The sequence below is a fragment of the Wasmannia auropunctata genome, unplaced genomic scaffold (assembly GCF_000956235.1).
Source record: "Wasmannia auropunctata unplaced genomic scaffold, wasmannia.A_1.0 LD336048.1, whole genome shotgun sequence".
Classification (NCBI taxonomy): domain Eukaryota; kingdom Metazoa; phylum Arthropoda; class Insecta; order Hymenoptera; family Formicidae; genus Wasmannia; species Wasmannia auropunctata.
The window spans coordinates 308956-329452 of NW_012026842.1; the positions used below are offsets into that span (position 1 = coordinate 308956).

At 43.3% G+C, this 20497-nt stretch overlaps 2 protein-coding genes across 2 annotated transcripts in view; one reads left to right on the forward strand and one right to left on the reverse strand.

Annotated features, from left to right (window-relative positions):
- Window positions 1-20497, forward strand: part of LOC105451641 (RNA-binding protein Musashi homolog 2) — a 58183-nt gene that overhangs the window by 21497 nt on the left and 16189 nt on the right. The window lies entirely within an intron of this gene.
- LOC105451640 overlaps window positions 5750-20497 on the reverse strand; it is a 60833-nt gene continuing 46085 nt past the window's right edge. Inside the window, exon 5 of the mRNA XM_011692211.1 lies at window positions 5750-6008. Coding sequence (XP_011690513.1) covers window positions 5883-6008 — 126 coding nt within the window. The 3' untranslated portion in view covers window positions 5750-5882. The remainder of the gene's footprint in view (window positions 6009-20497) is intronic.

Below are 20497 nucleotides of genomic sequence, written 5' to 3' on the forward strand. Positions count from 1 at the left end.
ACGTTGCAACGTCGAAGGGAAAAGCAAAAGCGAAAAGTCGCGTAAATTTGTGTGAGCGTAAAATGAGAACGAGATTGATTCCTAGAAGTACATGTCGTTACGCGAAATTGAGCCTCGCGAATGATCGCGAGATGCGGCGAAAGGCGTATAAACGCGCGCGCCAATAAGATTTCCGCTGCACCGGGGACTGCTATTCTCTTTCTCTCGATTTCATCTGGCCTCTGATTGAGAAGGTGCCATAGTCCTCGCGTACGAGACGCCAAGGTCGAGCATTCCTTCACCTCGCCCGAGATTTTTGCTTCTTTATTTGTTTCTCCGCGCGCCACGCCGACCTCTCTCTTTTCTCTCTCTCTCTCTCTCTTTCCTCACTCTTCTCTCTTTTTCGTCTCTTTTCTCATCTCTCTGTCTGATTCTACATGCGACGGTCCCCACCGATTTCTCTTTTATTTAACGTCTCTCGATCTCCGTCCTTCCTTGCTTTCTTTTTCGAGAACCGATACCTTAGAATAATGCGATTTCGCTCTGTGTTTCTCCAATACCTACTACTATCCGCGAAAGAAAGAAATACTGTGAGTCATGGTTACACTTAAGAGCATGTAAAAATATGTGAAATGTATGTAAAATTATGAACGAGCGTAAAATTTATACGACTTTTAATGGAAATGTATACATTTGCATTACAATAAGTATAATTTATTAGTTAAATAGTATAATTTTTGCACTTTTGTTCGTGTGATCTTACGTACTTTTCTTATGCTGCAGTGTGTAACGCGATTATTAGCACGTACAATAATTTTGCGTTCCACGATTAATGCGGGAGGAGTGAATATCGCGCGGAATAATAACTCGGTCAATCGAACTTGAACATCTCGCCGGTATTTCGGTCAAAATATCTGATTAGTTTATTCTTCTCTCTATAAATTTTAATCGAGTTTACCTCTCTTGTTTCATCCGCATGAACAACTATTTCTTCACTCTATACTAATCGATACCGACAGTTTTCATTCGATAAGCAATTTAAGAATATAAGCAGGAAGTCCTCGAAATATCATAGCTCTAAGGAATATTCGCGAGTTCGATCACGGGCCCAGCTTTATCCGTAATTAATGTTAATCCGATTTCTCATTGATACCTAACCGCCAATTGCGATGAATTATTCACTTCGATATGGATTACGTCCGCGCGAGTACACCGAAATTACAGATACGAATTTCCGTTTATGAAGTCTTCTCAATTACCGCAGTAATGCGCATTATTTATGCGCTGCGTTAATAATTCCTGAATCCTTCCGCGTTTCTCTTGCGCCGCCGGCTTGCAGCCGGTGGCGGTGGCACAGCTATTGATCTTTGCACCGAATTGAGGTCCGTGTGAAATGATCTTCGAGAAAGTCAACGCGATATTGAACTTTATTCTAATCGTAGAAATTAACGTTACTCTGTTCGTATAATCTTAATGCACATTGACTGCCACGTGTGTTCAATTGGATACACACATATGTGTTTAGGGCTATATGAGTTCAGAGCGTCGTCAATTTTAGTAAGAAATTTAACACATTATTTCTGCTTTTACTGCATGAAGAGAATTATATTTTTGCTAAAGTATTCCAAAATATAATTTAGTATTCTGAAAATACAAATCTGAAAATAATTTTATATATTAGACGATACAAATAATTATATGGGATTCTCAAACCGATTATTAAAATGTCAAAATATTTTGCAACATTGCTCATCACGTTTGAGTTTTCTACATAAATTATTTTAGTGATACATAATTATTTTAGTTTTAATACAATTATTTTTAACACGATTGAATTGAAAGAAGATCAAAATGATTTTTATTGAAATTAAAATAATTGTATGTATTGTTATATTAATTTAAATTACTATCAGATCTGCATCTAACTAAATTTTTACATATATCATAATCGTTCTTTCCGTGTATCATTTGTGTATGAACCGAAAAACAATTTGCATTAATTTTATATATCTTATAATATATTGTAAATAGTGAGAAGAAGCCTATCAATTTTTTGCCAAAGATTTTTGTTAAAAAATGTATTTTATTGGAAGATGTATTTTAATGTGAAAATTTTACTTAAAATTTACTTAATAAACGTTATACAAGAAATGATAGTGTAGCGTTAGGAGGCCGATTATAAAAATCCATGTGACAGTCAAAAGGTTAAGTAACTTCCTTTATTAAGAAACGCAACGAGCAAAACAATAAAACAACGCCACACGAATCCTAATGGTTGTATTGACCGAATTGCCAAATGCAGGAAATATACGTTAGAAAAAGTCATTGTATTCAATAACGTGAATTAATATATTTCGATACGAGATGTGGGATATATACGCGAATGAACATTGCGTATATATGTATAATATTGCGTTCCGTTGTTGAGAACTCTTGGCGCACATATAGAATCCGCGGTAGGTTCTGGAGGAATTCCGAATAGCCGTGCCCGCGGTCCCAGGGGCTCCAAAATCTTTGCCAGGTGTGCGGGAACAGCTGCTCTCTCACCGCGTTGGGGATACGTGCAAAACTTCTTTCTATACGCGCTGGCACGGGATGCATTTTATTTAAAGATGACGAATGCGAAATAGATTTATCGTCCTGCCATGCCGAGGCGCGTTTCGCCAGCCATCGTTTTTCTTCCCGATCGTAATGATACAGTGGCATTGCGATGCAATGCGAATCGTTTGTATTTTTGCAGATCAAAAAATATAAAATATCTACCGTCACTGATAATTAAATTATCAATTTAATAATCTTATTCATAAAACACTATGATTTTATAAAAATTGTAAATTTAACGTGAAATCTTGCTTATTAAACGTATAATTTTATTGAAGATTTTAACGTTATTAAATAATTATTGTATAGCTAAAAATAAATTAATCTTTGTTTAAAAATAAATACATATAGAATTTCTACACGGAAAGAATGATTTTGTTGAAAGGTCTAAAAATTTTGCTAAATACAGATCTGAAAATAATTTTTTGTTGAATCGTCAAAATAATTTGTTGGAATGTTAAAACTGATAAGCATTGCTATAAAACGTTTTGATACTCTAGCAATAATTTGCACAAAATTATTTTGATTATTGAACAAAAATTATTTTCAGATCTGGATTCAGCAAAATTGTTCTTTTTTTCTTTCCGTGTAGAAATGCAATAAAAAAGAAAACGGACTACTGCGCTGTGTTATTTTGATCGAAAGATTTTTGAAATAAAATTTTTGAATGTTCCTGGAACACGAATACGATAGAAGTTCGCCGATACCCAAAGTCGAACACGAAAACCGTCGCCGTAACCTGCTGCTTCGTTTACCAGCTGGCATGGTCTCTTCCGGTGCAGGAAACGTACCGGTTGCTTCGGAAAGTGCCTAATCGTGTCTGCCAGACGAAACCGCGTGACGACTCCGAGGGAAATCACTGTAAATCGAATCGAGTACACCGAGTTCAAGGGGAAACAGGAATGCATTTTCATATCCTGACTATAATTATACTATCGAACGAGTTGATGGCGTATAGTTTATCGAATAATTAATTAAGCTGAGCCAGGCCGATTAACGGCACAGACCAGAAGATCCTGTCGATATCACACCCGGAATTGTGCGTGATAGTGTTACGGCGATACATTACGAGACGCGCTTTTCCGACTGTTTACCAGGCCGTGTTGTTTTCCGCGCGGGACGTAACTTGCGCAATACAACCGCAACCGCGATTCTATCCAGCACTCTGTTGCTGGGAGGCCAACATAAACCACATCTAACATGTCCCGCACGTCTGTTAGTCTGCACAGCCAAATCGGCTACTTTCTCGCTCGCAGGCGTACTTTTTTCATCCGAGTCTCTCTTTCCCTTTTCGCTCTCGCTTTCTACAAATGTATCTGCGAGCGAATGCAGTGCACCGCAGTAAATTACCTCCGGAAAGTCTTGCTCAGCTAGAATTGAGAACTTTGCGTGACTAATCGTTTAGCCCTTTTCGTTCTCTCTCTCTCTCTCTCTCTCTCTCTCTCTTTCTCTCTCTCTCTCCGTGTATTTGTGTGCGTGCGTTAATTTACAATCGCTCTATTATTTTAGTTTACGCGAAAACGATGGAATTCGGGGAAGCGCAATTGCGTTGCGCCTCTATTTTATGGTCGATATAATTTCGAGGAAATCTCAGGCGCGGATAGGAGGATTAAGAGCTAACGACGTCGTTATTAAATCGCCAATTACGTTATTACGTTGTGCCTGAAACGAGCGAGCGTGCCCCCTGCTCTTCTCCGCCGTTGACCTGGACACGTCCCGAAAGAAAAAGCGCCGCAACGAGTTCCGTGGAAATGCATTCCGTGCCGAGAGCATCGCGCCGCGCCGCGCCGCATCTGCCGAAGGCCGATGTTGTGCGACAGTAGGCAGACAGGCCGGGGCGAGCAGGGGCGGCCTGTCGGCCCACTGCAGTCCCGCAGAGCGGGATCGTTGTACGTTGTTGAATGAGCTCTTTGTGCCCCGATGACGATGATGCCAGAGCTGCGGCTGTGGCGCCGAGACACCGGCTTCTTCGCCAGGCCTCTCCTCGAAACCTCGAGTGTATTAACCGACCGATCGGCCAGCGGTGAGCGGCAGGGAAGGGTTAAGCCGTTAGTCGAACCGGTGCCGAATGTCGACCCCGCCCGCGCGCATTAGATCGGCGTGCCGATGTTGCACCAGTCTCCGCGAGAGACCGTACTCGATCCCGTCGTCATCTAACGCGCGATACGGTCCTCCTTGCACGTTTTATTACGGGACAACGCCGCGACGATTAACAGCTGTCGCGTGGCCGGGCGCGTATGGGGTACGCGAGAGGGGAGAGCAGAAAGGGTCTCTGGGTACGAGACTGGATCTGCACGAGAGCTACCACCTGGCCCGGCACAGACCACCACCAGGCTTCTACAATATTACCACGTGGCGGTTACCGTAGCGGAGATCCGATTCGAACCCGATTCCGTGCTTCGCACCTTCCCCCCATGCCCCCCCCCTCTCTCTCTCTCTCTTTCGACTCTACGCGCGGAGAGCCACTGTATAATATATCGTGCACAGGACCATTAGGGGAGCGGACGTGAGTATCAACTGTATTCCTCTGATATATACATACACCAGGAAGCCCCGGGCAACGTCATCGTTATATTTTTCGAAAGATATAACAGATGGCGAATTATGCGGCGAATTTTGACGAATGATAAATTTTCAATTTTCATTTTTGGCTTTCGAAATGAAGCGGATGGGTACAGATTTCACTGAGAAATATCTTCATTAAAGTATAGGTAAATGCGCTGGAAATGGGACATTATATACGGGATATATTTGCGCGCGCGTGCGCGGGTGTGTGCAAGTTATATGCGCGGATATGACACAAAAATCACGTTATGCATGTAAATATGTCAGTTTAAATACTGATATAAATGTCATGCATCCCCGTGTACGCGCGCAGGGAAATAGTATCCCGCGCAAAGTTATCCGACAAACATACTTTATCCGATTAAAACACAAACGGCTGGTAAAATCCATAATGGTACCCTGGAAATGGTATGCAGTATTTTTGCATCGTATCTTCCGCGCGGCGGTGGGAACGCGGGGAGGGTGGCGAAGGGTAGAATGTGAATCGATCCATAAACAAACCCGACGGTAGCCAAAGAGACGACTCACGTGGTACTGCCGACTCGCGTTCGATTGACGTCTTGTGCAAGTAATATTCGGTACGCGCGCAACGAGAACGACACCCTTAATAGATTAAATCTCATTTTATTGACTTAAGAAACTCTCCCTCCTGACGTCCATTAAGTGCTTTAGCGTCGTTACCGCATGCATTACAATAATTGTATTTAAATTCGCGAACTTCCTCTATCTCTTCTCGATTAATATTCTGATCCAATCTTATCGGTCACGTTACCGTAGGCGTCTAGCATCGGTTCGTGCCGCATCAGTCTGTAACGATTGTCCAGATGAATGGCCGGTTTCCATTCCTTTCCGAACGTTATCAGCTGAAACAGATGCGAGAGAGATATTTTTAGGAACGTAAATTACGAAGAATTTATTTTCACAATCTTAAAATCATAATATAATTACCAACATACGGGCAAATTCTCTGGCGAGGAATATATGAATTTAATTTTATATTATTTTGTGTATAACGGATGTGTGGTGTAGGTGCGTCGAGGGCACGTGTTATTTTCCAGTGATGATTATACGATATTTAATAATTTGCTGAATATTATACAATGGCAGAGAGGAGCAAAAAACTGAACAATTTCACTGATTGATTAAATTGATCGACTAATTGATAACTCTGACAAGTCTCATCATCATTTAACATTCTTCGAATATCGATTGACGTCTATACCTGTCCGTTTTATTGACATTCCTCTTTCTCTCTGTCTCTATCTCTTTGAAATATGTCGAATTTTCGCGAACGTGTCTTACGTCGCGTCCCGGCGGCGTGACGCGGAGTTTTTAATGAAAGGACGGGAAAGAGCAGCAAAGACGATGGGCGCGCATTATCGTCCCCAAAAGTCAACGCCGACAGCCATGTTAGCGCCGTTACCGAAAATCCTGGCGACGTCGCTCGCAATAAGCCGCTTACCTATAGCGCACCCCGCCGCTTGGCCTCTCTCGCAAACCGTCTACCCTTCGGGCTATGAAGTTTCTACGTCGTCGCCGCCGCGGCTGTCAATATTAAACCGAGCCGCGCCTCGTGTGCCAATGGCGACAATAGTTACGAGGACTATTGTGACCTTGGCGATGTCGTTTAATCATTTGACGGTCGTCCTTTATTACCGCTCTTCGCGCGCAAAATCGTTGGTTCGCCGAGAAACATTGCCCCGTCGGAGATCACCCCGTAAAGCGCGACGACAAAAAATATACATACTTTTTCCCGTTTATTTTATTTCATATTTTTCTGCGTTGAATAAAAGTGTGTTATTATTGAAGGGAGAGTCTTGTTTATCTCGCGATCGCGTCAACGCGGGGTTCCGGCCCTTGAAACGGCGACGTCGTCATCGATAAGAGATTTTTCGGATTCGAGTGCGAGCGCGGGACGACGAGGACGACGTGCCTACGTGGCGTTTTTCGTATTTACCCGAGTTCTTTTGTGTACACGCGAAGGGATGGCGCGCGATGAAAGGCCCGGGGCCGAACAAAAAGCACAAAAGCTATCTCGGAGCCGGAGCAATGGCCGCCGCGACTTCGCACCCTTTCTCCCTTGCTCCCCTCTCCCCCCTACAAACGAGATTCGTTGTAGCCTGTCGTCGAGTCCCGAAGCGAGAGAAAGCTCGTTTTTATTGTCGAAATAACGACAGTCGAAGCAGACGCGTCCAGGAAGGACGAGACCGTCGGGGCACTTTTCCGCGCGTATCGCGGTCGCGCTAATTAATTCCGCGAAGTTCACTCCGCCGCGCCGCGCCGACCGACCGACCGACCGACCGACCGAACGGACGGACGGACGGTCGCAAATCAAGAGGAACGAAAACGTGATCGAACGAAACGTGAGCACGCCCTACTTTTCAGCGCCGCGGGCTGAATTTTCGCCGTGGGCGAAAGCGTGACGACAATCGTTTGCGAAATCCTATCGGAAGTACAATCGGTGGATCGGCGGCGATAACGAGATTGGCAGTGCGAGCGAGATTTTTGCCTGAATGTGTCCGTTCGGTGAAAGGCCGCATCTTTGCGAGGCGTTTTTCTTTTGCGTGAGGATGTTTGAAAGAGTGAGAGAGGAAGAGAAAGCAGGAGTAGCACGAAAGACGTGCGCGCGCGCGTCCGTGCGCAACATCGCCGAATATGGATTTAATGCGGCACGGCGGAAATCGAATTATGTCATTAGAAGCCACAAAGGAGACACTCGCGTGGAAACCTTTGCAAAACCTTCCCGTAAGCCAAATGCCTGACCCGAATACACACGGGTCTTCGCCGACCGCCGGGTTCTCGTTCGATCGCTGGCCGTTTTTTTATGGTTTCCGCCGCGAATCGGCTAACACAATTGCGTTTAAAAATAACTTTTTTTTTTGACAATTTAATCGATTCGATGTAATGAGGAAACACAATGAGAAGAAAGATTCCGCTTTATTTTCTTATTAAATTAACGAGCAACATCCGCAAAGAAATGGCACTTCCTCGAAAGCTGTGAATCGATCGCTGATTGTGTAACCTTCCCTTCACACTTAATCTGTTTTCGTAATTAAAGTCTTAAAGGTTCGCGAATAATGCTCGAAAATCGTACCGACCTCGTTTACCCGACGACGCGGCCAGTCCCCATAAATTTTCGTTAAAGTTAATTGAGATTTAATCAATCCCTCTGTCCCTCCCGTCCTAGTTCTATTTTCAGGCTAGAAACGGCAAATCTGTTAAATCGTGATTTTAACGTAAATTAATATTTACGAGAACAGTTGGTAACAATATTCCATATAATTCGATGATATATGCAAATAATAGAATCTTCTTTTCATATTTGACTAAAGCGTTATGTGGAAACTTATGCTGTAATCGTATACGTGCACATGGGGAGTGGGTAGGTATGTACGTATGTATGTATCTACATGCAGGCGATGTTGGTTCGCTGTTTGCTCGCCGTATAAGCCCCGACACTTCGGAAAATGTTCGTTATACGTGTGCCCTGAATCGGCTGATCAGATTCCGATAGACTTTGTACTAAATATCTAATATCCGGCGAAGCCGAGGCACACGAGATTTACGATATATTCTCGTGCGCCCAACTCTGCCGCCCCAGTCGTTATATACCCCTATTCGTCGATAAGTCGCGTCGTTCTCTCTCTCTCTCTCTCCCTCTCCATAATACACGTGCGACGTACTAAAGCTTGACGCCTTGACGTCACGAGTGTGCCGAAAGCACACTCTCTATTGCAACTGCCTGCACAACTTTTTAATCTCGGGGAGAAGTAATAAAGTATCGAGAGCTCTCGGGGAGCACGAGCGTTTACGACGCGGCAATAATTCAAGGGTATTCCACGCGAAAAGTTAGCGAGGCGATCGCCGCTCGAAGGGTTTTGTCCGCGAGAGGGATGTTTTAATTTAATAAATAACGTTGAAGGCGAACGCGGGATATTCTCCTCCTCCTCCCGCGTTGCCGCACGTCTCCGATTGCCCGGAAAGATTAAACGCGCCGGATTCCCGGTGCCGCGCTACGTTGTATTTCGCAGACCCGCTGTCTACCCCTACGGCGTATTGATCTCAGGGGGATGATTTTTAAGACGAGTTTCGCGCCAAGTGCCACAGATGGCATCACTTTGCAGCCGACGAGTTCGATGGGAACCCTCGAATTTATTGTGCGTCGCCGGCTCGCGGAACGCTTGCACTTCCGTGCAAATATCGCGGATAAATATTCCTCCGGAACGGAGTCGTTCGCGATTAACAAGCGGACAATGATTTTTTTCCCCCGATACCTCTTATCGTATTTCCGATTAATTTTAATGTTTATACATTATAATATTTTTATACTATTATATTTTTATCTATTATATTTGTGCCCTTCGCAATTAACAACGGATAACGATTTTTTTCCCCGATATGTCTTATCGTAATTCCAATTAATTCTATTTATATAATTTTATTTGTATATTATATATTTTTATATCATATCTATAACGTTGTTTAACGTATTTAATGTTAGATCAATATTGACGCACGGGCTTATTTGCATTTATAATTTGGGATAAGAGAAATAACAAATTAATCGTGGGAGAGAGAGAGGGAAACAGTAAGCTGAAAATATTTCATCGGATTTGCGGAACCGCGACAGCGCGTCTCGAAAATAAAAATTAAGAAGTATTTATCTTGTATAAAGACCTTTCCCGGCACTTTGCTGCGAGTTAGCTCGCAGCAAGTTCGTATTAACTTCGTACTTACATTCCATAATAATTAATAAGAGACAGACATAAATAACGGAACTTTCTGGAGCGTGCAACGCAAAACTTCTGAAAGCTCACTTTGCGGGAAGGCGTTTTTATTATCTCCTCGCGTAGCACGATATTACGAAGTTCGGAGGAAGAGGTCCTCACTGCAGTGGTGCGCGTCGCGCGATAAAGATATGGAAACGTGGCGGCGGTTCGGAACGCAGCCGTCGCGTTCCTCTTCTCCGAATACAGATTTCCGTTTCGCGAAATCCGGCTGCGCAAGAATGATTCTCGCGTTTTATTCGATCGACAATTTTACAAAGTAAGACACAGATTTTCTGCCGTATATCTCGCTGAGGGATCTCGGGCTCGCCGAGATCATAATGATTTCACGATCTTGCGCGGAGAAAGAAGAGAACTGTTAATAAAATATTACGCGCGGCTTTCTGCCGTCGCGCGGCGCGAAACGGTGCGGACGAGCGTCATCGCGCTGATCTCGACGGCTGAAGGGGGTTTTAAACGCCACGTGGCAAGGAAAGGGAGAGGTGTTGCCGAGCGTCACGCTTGTCCCGATCGCGAATGTTTGACGATTACGTCGCGTACACGCCGCCGAGGTTATTGACCAGGAAGTCGGCTTCGTCAAGGGGGTTGCGGGGATGAAAAGGCGGTGTCGACGACGGCGGTAGCGGCGGTGGCGGCAGCGGCGTTTCAAACGGGTGAGGGAGGAGGGGGGGGGAGACGGAGGAGGTAGCAACTGAGTTCGCCCACTGTTCTCTCAGAAGGGGTAGGAGTATTACAGATCTGCAATACAGTCGCCGTTCCCTTTTGCATGGCGGTTCGTTCGCGACTGTGGCGCTGTACGTGTGCGTGTTCGCGCGCGCACGTGCACGTGTATGCGTGTGTGTTTGCCTCCTCCTTGGAAGGAGGCATGCCGCCAACGGGGAATGGAAACGTTTTGTTGCCGAGGGAGGACGAGACGCGGTGGCGAGGTGGAGGGGGAGGGGGGAAAGCGGTTTGCGAGAGGGTGCTGTCGGTGGTCGGGCCGCGCAGGGTGGTACGGAATCAGACAGAGATCCGCAGGTGGTTCTCAATCCGCTGCCGACCTCGCTGCACGTCGCATTCGAATCGCAAGAATCCCCCGTGAGAGGTCTGCCAAGCCTTTCCAACCCCTTTTTTTGCGCGACTGAGTTTGCGGTTTTGTTTTACCCGCGCCGATATTTTATTCCCGGAAGCCATAAAAAAAAAAAGAAACGTAAGAAACGGGTGGCAGTCACAATGCAAGCGCAATGCGATCCGTGATGTTTTCCCGTCGCTGCAATTGGAAAATGTCAATGGCATCTCCAATTTATCGTGCCACTGATGGTCACCGAACTGTCGCGTCACGAATGAATTTCTCTGTGAGTGACCCGCGCGCCGATCGTGAATTTTGAATTACCTTCGTGCCGTTTAATTATATTCGTTTTCATTTTGTTAAATTGAATATTTTATGGCTCGCAAATTAGCGGTAACGAGCTTTCGAATTAATGGCATATGTATATATAAACGTGATTTTCATTCGTTCGAACGTGATACGTGCTGATAGATATCCGTGCGAAGAATTTTTCAAAATTTCTCAGTGGAATATTCGACTTTGATCGACACTTTGAGAAGTTATTAAACGCTCGCGAAGAAGATGCTTCTCTGCGACGGACTAGTACCAGGTTTAAAATCTTATTATGCTCAAGTCATCTTCGATCTCAATATTAGAGGTAATGAAATTTTTTCTTTATATTTAAAACAATATCAGCGGGGCACGCGCTTACGTCGTTTACAAGTTTATGAGATCAGTTAAGCAGGAACTGCAGCAGGGAAATAGCCAACGTCATTGGGTGTGCACGGAATTTTATCACTCGGAAATTTGCCGATAAGGCGATTTAACGTTCAATAAAAAGGTTTAGTGTGCACAGGCATTCGTTCAAAAGTTATCCTGCCGTGCCTTCGCTCAGGTTTAACAACAGCTTAACAACAGCCGTTTCCTCCAAATTTCTTTTCATGTTTTTCTTTATGTTTTTTTCTTTTTAATCGTGCATATAATACACGAATAAGATCTTCGCTCTGTTATTTATCTTATCGAAGATAAATAATCTTTGATAAGATGAATAACAGAACGAAAGATCTTATTCGTGTTATTATATGCATGATTGCAAATTTCGTGCAAATTTCAATTGATAAAGTTCAATTGATATTAATTGACAAAGTTGGATGTTTAATTAATGATTGGATCCCCGTTCCTGTTTGTGAAATACACATTCGCCGTTGTGAGAATATTCAATCATTATGGTGTATAAATAATTCCAATTGGAATGGATCGCTCAATCTCACGAGATCGGGAGAAGAAGGTGGAGGTGGAAGGAAGAGAGGTGCAGTCGCGTGATACGCGACGTCTCGCGTTAGTTAATTCGGGCGCCTCTTAGCGTTTGACGGACACTGCCGGGAGGTGTTTCCTTCGGTTGCCGGAGCAGGATTAGCCAAGTCACGGGCTGGAATTTCCTCGATCCTGGAGGAGTATCGACCCGACCGGTCGCCCGGCGGTGGTGCGGTCGTACCCCTTCCGCGCCTCCTTCAACCACCACCGGGAATAACTGGCCGCGTAGGCAGCGCGCGTGGGTTCGCCGCTCCACGTGCATTATTCGCCTTCTCCAACCTTGCTACGAGAGAGTCCGGCCAGTCCGGGAAAATCCCCCGGATGACCCCGATTTTCCACCTCCGGGAAACGCCGAGGTCTCGGCGTGTTATATCTACCCACCTATACCCGGCGGCCGCGGACGTCGGGTCGCGATTTTCGGCGCGATTTCCTCGATTGTGGCCCGCTTCACGCTACGTAATTCTGTTACGGTTATTGATTTCATTGTACTTGCGTTACGTTACACACACACACACACACACACATCCGAGCATAACGCTTTACGCGTCTAAAGGATTTTGGCAACGTGAGCACATCCGACCTTTAGTATTACACAGATTACCTCAACGTTCTATCTCTTTGCCTTCCCTCTCCCTGAATTCATTGAGGATTTCAACATAGACTGTTTTAGGCGTCTTCCCTTATCTTTTACATATTATAGATTTTCTTGATGGAGTAGCTTAGACTATAGATGAAATTTTCTGCAATGTAATTTTTAGCGCACATACATATGTATACCTATATGCATACACACACAAATCAATATGTATGTTGAGTTGAACGATTGCCAAAAGAAGACCGAGTGGCGGGTTCTCGAAATTAGGGTACATAGTAATATTTTGACGAATATTACCCTCTTGTAGAACGCTGAATTAGTTTTGCAATGCGTGCTGCGGTCGTAAGTGTGTTTAGTATACGATTTGTTAAGCTTTGTCCGACGAGATACTAACGAAAAGTAGCAAGAGTACGTTTGTGTGACTGTAAGCGAATAGGGATACGGCGACAAATCGCCGTTTGGTCGGTCGCTGTTTTGTAGTAATATCGCTTGTAGCTGAAAAAAAAAAAAAGAAACTGTTTTTACTTTCATCTGCGAGTCTTTTCTTGGTAATTTAGTATTGGCGATATATACGCGCGCACACTATATGTGTCTGGTAGTGCAAGCGAATTGGTATAGAGAACAATATATCGCTTGCATTGGTGCTATTGTTTTCGCGTTATTGTTAAATATACGCGCCATATATTGAGTAGTTGATTAGCGATCGATGTGTTTATTACTCGTTCATTAGTCCAGCGCCACTTTATTAGCGTTTCGCTTTTCTTTCTCTCTTTCACACACACACTCTCTCTCTCTTTCTCTCTCTATATATATATATGTAATATATAGAGCCATGCTCTTTTCGAACGGTCGTTGTATTGTAACGTTTTCTCCGGCGCGTCGATCGTCGATGCTCTTTTTCCGCGAGCAATCGCGATAATTTTTTTGCATAAAAGTCGACCTACACTCGTAGTTCGAAGTTCTCGAGACACGCTCGCGACTCCGTCCGATTTTCGATTGTTTTTCTATTTTTTCCCCCCTCCGCGAGAGCTTTCCACGGGCGCTAGTCTCGGCGAAAAAGAGGAAAGACGGCGGCGGCGGCGACGCGACTTTAGAGAAGACACACCGAGGCACCACCAAAAGTGGTTTCACCTGAGAACCCCTGTTGTCTCTTTTTTTCAAGGATGCAGGTACGATTCCCGGTCGCCGGGCCTGCTGGTAAAATCATGCTGGTGGACCACCAGGTGCGGCCACGAGCGACGGATCATCGGTGACCATCGGGACGCGGTGCATTAACTCTCGTGAGTTCCCTCCTAATTGCCAACGAGACCCCCTGACTCGAGATTCAGGTAAAGAGAGAAAGGCACGACGGGTCGTCGCGCGCCGAGGACTGCCCGCGCCGCGCGGCGAAATCGCAGAAGAGCCGGGAGAGGTGTAGCCCTCCCCCTCCCTTGCTCCCTCCTCCCCCGTTCTCCCCGTCCCCCTCCCCCCGTCTTCTCGACTCGGGTTGCGAAACCAATTAGATGCAAACGAATTCGACTGTAGCTTAAAATTACCCGCCGATTATCATACGCGCGTAACCTCTTGACCGTCGTCGCGCATTCCAAATTTCGCATTCGCAATATTGCAACGCGCGCTTATTGTTCCACCGTTGTGTATTCTTCGTTACACGGGGCTTACGCGCGGGATTTACTTTTCTTATTCCATATATATTATACAGGTAGACGTGTCTGACAACATTGCTAATGATAACTGTTAGAAAGAATCTCTAATTGCTCCAAGTGCTTTCTCTTTAAATATGCCCACTAGTTTTAAATGATAAAAGAGTTTTCAAATTCTGATGAGAACTTTTATTTGCAGAAATCGTTAAAGAAGTTTTAATAGCGTCGAAAACGGATCGTAAACTCTCTACTTGTAGATTAAAACATTCTAAAATGTACATTCTAAAATGCGCGAAATGTTGCATTTACAGTCGAAAGTAAGAGTAAGAGGAAGGATTGTCTACCAATCGTTTCGATTGTATCGCGATATTGTAACTTGCCATCGAAGTTACGAGTCTCGACGTTTCTTGGATATCAGATAGATTTCTCGCTCGCTATGTTTATATCAATACGAAATATTAACTGTAAAGTAGGGTATCACCCGATCGTATCGTTGCAGGATTTCACGTTGACTCGTGCCATTTTTCCACGGCATTTAACAGGATTCGTTATCCCTTATCGCCCATATCGATCGCTTTCACACTTGTCTCCTTCTCCCGCTTTATCTTCCTTCTTCTGCCTTTCTCTCTTCATCTGTTTTCTTGTTCATCACAATTATACCTTTGGCTCTTACACACGAATACGCGTATGTGTATACATGCACACTATTTTTCTTCGCTTCCACCCACCTTGGACTTTCCTCTCTTTTTCATCCTCTCCTTCCTTTTACCTTTTTACCAGGATCCTGAAACTAGGGTAATGCTTTTGTTAAACTAGAAAAAGTCACGAATATGTATATAGGGCGTTCCAGTTCTGGCATGAGTCAGTTCTTATCTGCGGCTCTCTCTCTTTCTCTCTCTCTCTCCCTCTCTCTCTCTCTCTCTCTCTCTCTCTCTCTCGATAGCGATAACGAAGATGTATAAAAGAATGGAATAAAGATCGATCGGTCCTTCAGTCGTCTTTAAAAGTTAGCATTTCTTTCGACTTTGGATTAATCGAGGAATCTGTAAATAGAGAGGATCGCTTAATAGATCCAGGACACCGTGTACATAAAACGGAGCGATGAGAATCATCTTGGAGTGACCTAGATTATGGACCGTTAGATCTGGTCGAACGGCACGCGTATGCATAGTGCATTGTGCGCTGTGTGTGCATGTACCATCACAAACATTTGCGCGCGTATATATACGCGCGCGCGCGCACACGCACATACGCGAAACCGGTACACGCGCGCGTATGTTTAATTGGCTCCCCGATAACGAGTTTGTCTACAATGTCCGCGAGCCGGGAACTCTATATACGAAACCGTACGAGCGAGTTTCCGGCGTGACACGTCCGACTTTTGCAAACGTTATTCCTAAGTTAATGCACGAAGGACCTTAACTCTCTAACGACTTTCAAAGCGGATTAATGCCGTTCGTTCCTTATCCGCGGCATGGAATATAATAGAGGCGCGCGCGTGCCTCTTTGCCGAGCTTAACGATATTATTAACCGGCGTCTTTGAATTATCGTTTATCGTTCGTCGATTTTTATCGGATTCCGTCGGAGAGACGTGTCGAGGAGCTCGAGGAAGAAGTAAGAATATATAACGTCGTATTCGTCGAAGGGAACGTGCGGTGGTTTTTCCTTCCCTCCGCGCTCACTCTCTTTTCTTTACTCTCCCATCTAGCTGTCTCGAACTCCCCTTTGAGAATCGATTCCTCCGTACCGAGCAATTAGATCGTAACGATCGACCCTGTTGCTCGCTTCAAAGGCCACGGCTGCTGCCGTCGATTGTCGTGCCGGCGGAGAACGCGAGAGATCATGGAAAATACGCGAGCGGAAATTGCTGAGATCGTAGAAAGTCCGTAGCGCACTCCGTGCGATTTTCGCGGCGCGCCCGACTCCGTTCTGTGCTCGACTCACTCGAGCGGCGATTTAAACGGCAAGCAGTCGACTCCGTGAGTATTTCCGAGAGCGGGAACCGAAAATGTCGCAATGTATTTTTCATCTGATTTTAATATATTTGCATTTCGATTTGGTCGAACGTAAAAAAGAAAAATGCATGAAATGTTTATCCGTGCGGAAACGCGACGGTTGATGTAGAAATTCCACAGGTGTTTTATTTCTATCGCATTGTTACATAAAATAGCAGATTCCTTGGATAGTTTTAGAATGTGCCATCTATATTGCAATCGTTTCAACAATCGACATTGCATGTCTTTACAATTTTATGATTAATTCTGTTTTTAGGCAAAAGGAATGGTTCTCGTTAAACCGTTCGTTTATGACTCTCCCATCGGGGATATAATTATCTCTCTGTAGCACTGTAATTTTTTTTCCAAGCAGCTTTTTATAAACAATTTATATTTATAAACGACGGCGTTGTACGCAGGTGTTCACATTTAAATGCCTCACCGTGTACACAGTAGGATCAAAGTGTGGGTTATTATCGAAATAACCCTCGTGTATTTATGTGCGTTTAATTAAACCTCCCCCGCAGAAATCGAATTGTTCCCTCGATAACAAACTAGCCCATATGGCACGGGAACAATTAGCTCTTAATTTGTAACATCGAATATAAAATTATTTTCTATTTGGATCTGATTCAGAGGGGAATGAACAAAGCTTATTGCAAGAAAGAAAGAGAGAGAGAGAGAGAGAGAGTGAGAGAGAGAGAGAGAGTGAGGGGGGGAAGAAGGGTATGACACTCGAAGGTATTCGTGCGCGACGCGGAGGTTTCCTTCCACGCCCCGCCAAAGGGTTGGCGCAAGGCACTTCTTTCTCCCCCTTCTCCCTTTATCTCTCTCTCTCTCTCTCTCTCTCTCTCTTTCCCCCCTCTCTCCCTGTTACCTCTTCTTCCCCTCTCCTTCGACATCCACACTTTGCTTCACTGAACTACAAAAGAAAAAGGGGCATGCAGGGGGCAGGGTAAGAAAAGGCGAAGTTCGAACCTCCTCGACACGCACGGAGTGGCCTGGAGCAGGAGGTACTTGTAGATCTAAAAGAGGGAGAGAGGAGGAGGTGACCATAGATCGGCGTGATAAAGCGCGAACACGATCGACGAGAGATCCACGATTAAGCAGATGCAGAGACGCAGCAGACTCCCCCGTCCCGTTGCGTTCTCATTATAAGAGAAAGAGAGCAATTTTCGCGCGCTCCGTCGCGTCGAAGATTACGCTGCGCGCGATAGAAAGATCGCGAGCCGCCATAAAATCCCGCTATATCCGAGCGATCGTCGCCACGGCGGAAATACGACGAGACGAGAAGAGGACGATGCCGGTACACGAGTGCACGTATTACCCGCCGCCGATCGGCCGAGAGAGTGTCATCGGGTAGGTCAGTAAAAGCATCAGCGAGCAAATAGCCAACAATTGTATAGCATTTGTTATCTCCTTTTCTATTCCTCCTTGTTTCACTGGTTTCTGGACTTCGTTTAACAGTAGTTCTATTGAGATTAATAACCACAGATTAATATGATACAGTAGCGTATACGTATCTTGTTATCTTTCCTCTTTAACGTCTGTTTTGCATTGTTTGTTATGAGTGGTTAATGTTTGTGTTTCCTCTTCTCCTTTTCTTTCTCAATTTTTAAAAATCGTTTTTTAAAATCCTCTCTCTCTCTCTCTCTCTCTCTCTCTCTTTTGTTTCGATTCGTCGAATCTCGCACTTTAAATAGGTTGAATTTTCAAACACGATAGAAGGGATCTTGCAGAGACATACACTTAATTATCGTTCCCTTTGTCAGTTACCCATTCATGTAGATCTCATAGCGAACAGCGCGACTCGACCTCGCGGAATTGGTCGATTCTTTTAGACGTTTAATTGGGTTAGCGAGTAAACCTTTACCTAGAAATTAGAGCAAAACTTTACCTAGAAATTAGAACGTTAGAACGGAGAGCTAGAGTTGCGCACATTACGAATGAGTAGCTTATTTGGGGTCTCAGCGCGGTTAATCTTGGTTTTATCATTTATAAGACAAGCTTCTCTGATTTTGTCAGATACGAAAAAAAAGATTTATAAAGAGAGAAATTTTCTTGGAATTTGCTATGTGCAAGTAATATAAAAAAAAGAAGGTTAAAAATGTTTAATCGTAATTAATTTTTAAATATTTTTTAAACCAATAATGTTATTTTCAGAGAGTTGTTTACTAAGAAAAAGAATTTAAAAACATCTTATAGAAAAACTAATGATAATGATAGACGAAAGTATAAGGGATTAATACGTTAAAATCCCATATATGTGCTCTCTTGGCGATAAACGCACGCCAGCGCGACGCGGCGATCAATGTATGTTAACCAATCCTGATCAGACCGCATTAATTAATATGAGTTTTATTGTTTTTGTCGGAAAAGTGGATCACGTATTCGTTAATTTGCGTATGGCATGGCGCATGCTCTGTTTCGACGTAACTTCGACTAATAACTCGGCTGTAATCGCGTTATTTCAGAGAGAATGTTTACGTCCAATTAAAGCACCTGAGAGAGATTTTTCGCTTAACATTTTTTTATATTTATTTTTCAAATATACCGAAAGAGTTATCAATGGCATTCAAATATATATACACAGCAAGAACGATTCTGTTAAAGTATTTAAAAATTTAGCTGGATCTGAAAATATAATAATTAAATTATCAAAATATGTAGAAAATTCAAACATAAACAATGCTACAAAAAATTTTGACATTCTAGCAACCAGCTCGAGCGTTCTACATAATCACATTTTGATACTCTAATAATATGATTTTCAGATCTATATTTAGTTAAATTTTTAGATTCAGCAAAATCATCTTATTGTATACTTATTGTATACTTATTTATTCCTACTAATTCTTAGTGAAGCATTTCGAATTTTTAAAGACAAAAAGACAACATATAAGAATTTACGATTCCTTTATAAACCTCTATTGAGTCGAATGCAGTTAGATTCTAAAAATAATTATGCTAATAAGGATTTAAATAACATAATTTTTTTTACATAGAACCAATTTCTAAACTGATATCGGAAATCACTAAATCACCAGATATACTTAATCCGGACTTTAGAACCAACCCGGCCTTAATCAAATCGCATTCTCGCAATTCTCTCACTGATAACGGCTGAAGAATGCCCAAATCGATATAGCCGAAATAGTGGAATGATTATTCGGTAGCTTACAGTAGCTTACTGTTTCCCGCAACGGGAATCCACTATTAATCTCCTTTGATGGAAGCTATTCTGAATAACTTGTATTAATCTTCTGTTACTGCGTTGGTTCCCTATATCTGACGTTTATTAGTAATTTCTGTTTCCTTTTAATATAACTTTAGTTTTGTGTGTGTGTATACACACACAAAACTAAAGTTATATTAAAAGGAAACAGAAATTACTAATAAACAGTTTTGTGTGTGTGTGTGTGTGTGTGTGTGTGTACACACACACACACACACATACAAAACTAAAGTTATATTAAAAGGAATATATATATATATACACATGGTGTCCCCGTATAAGTGGCCACCCCTTTTTATCTCGTAAACTAATAGAGATAGACCTAATAAATATAATATCAAATTAAACGGCATTAACTAAACTTTATTGTAAGCACAGTGATCACTTAGAAATATTCTATGTTAGAGAGAGGAAAGACATGATTAACTTTTGCACGGTAAAATGACAATTTTAATATGATAAAAGTTGTAGTGTTTTTTTTAACAAATACAACGATTTGTGATATAACGACATTATCTTATAAATTATACAAATTATTTTGGTTTAAAGTTTTGCTGGCGACTGTTACCTTTTCAGTTTCGGCCCTGCGGTGTGGCCAATTTCTGACTCTCACACTGATGTGAGTACTATAAGCAAATAAAAACATTACACGTCAATTGTCAACGCAAAAGTCGGAAGTTGGTTATGTTGGAAGTTAATAGCCGCCCGCAAAACTTTGAACCAAAATAACTCTTATAATTCGTAAAATAATTTCGTTAT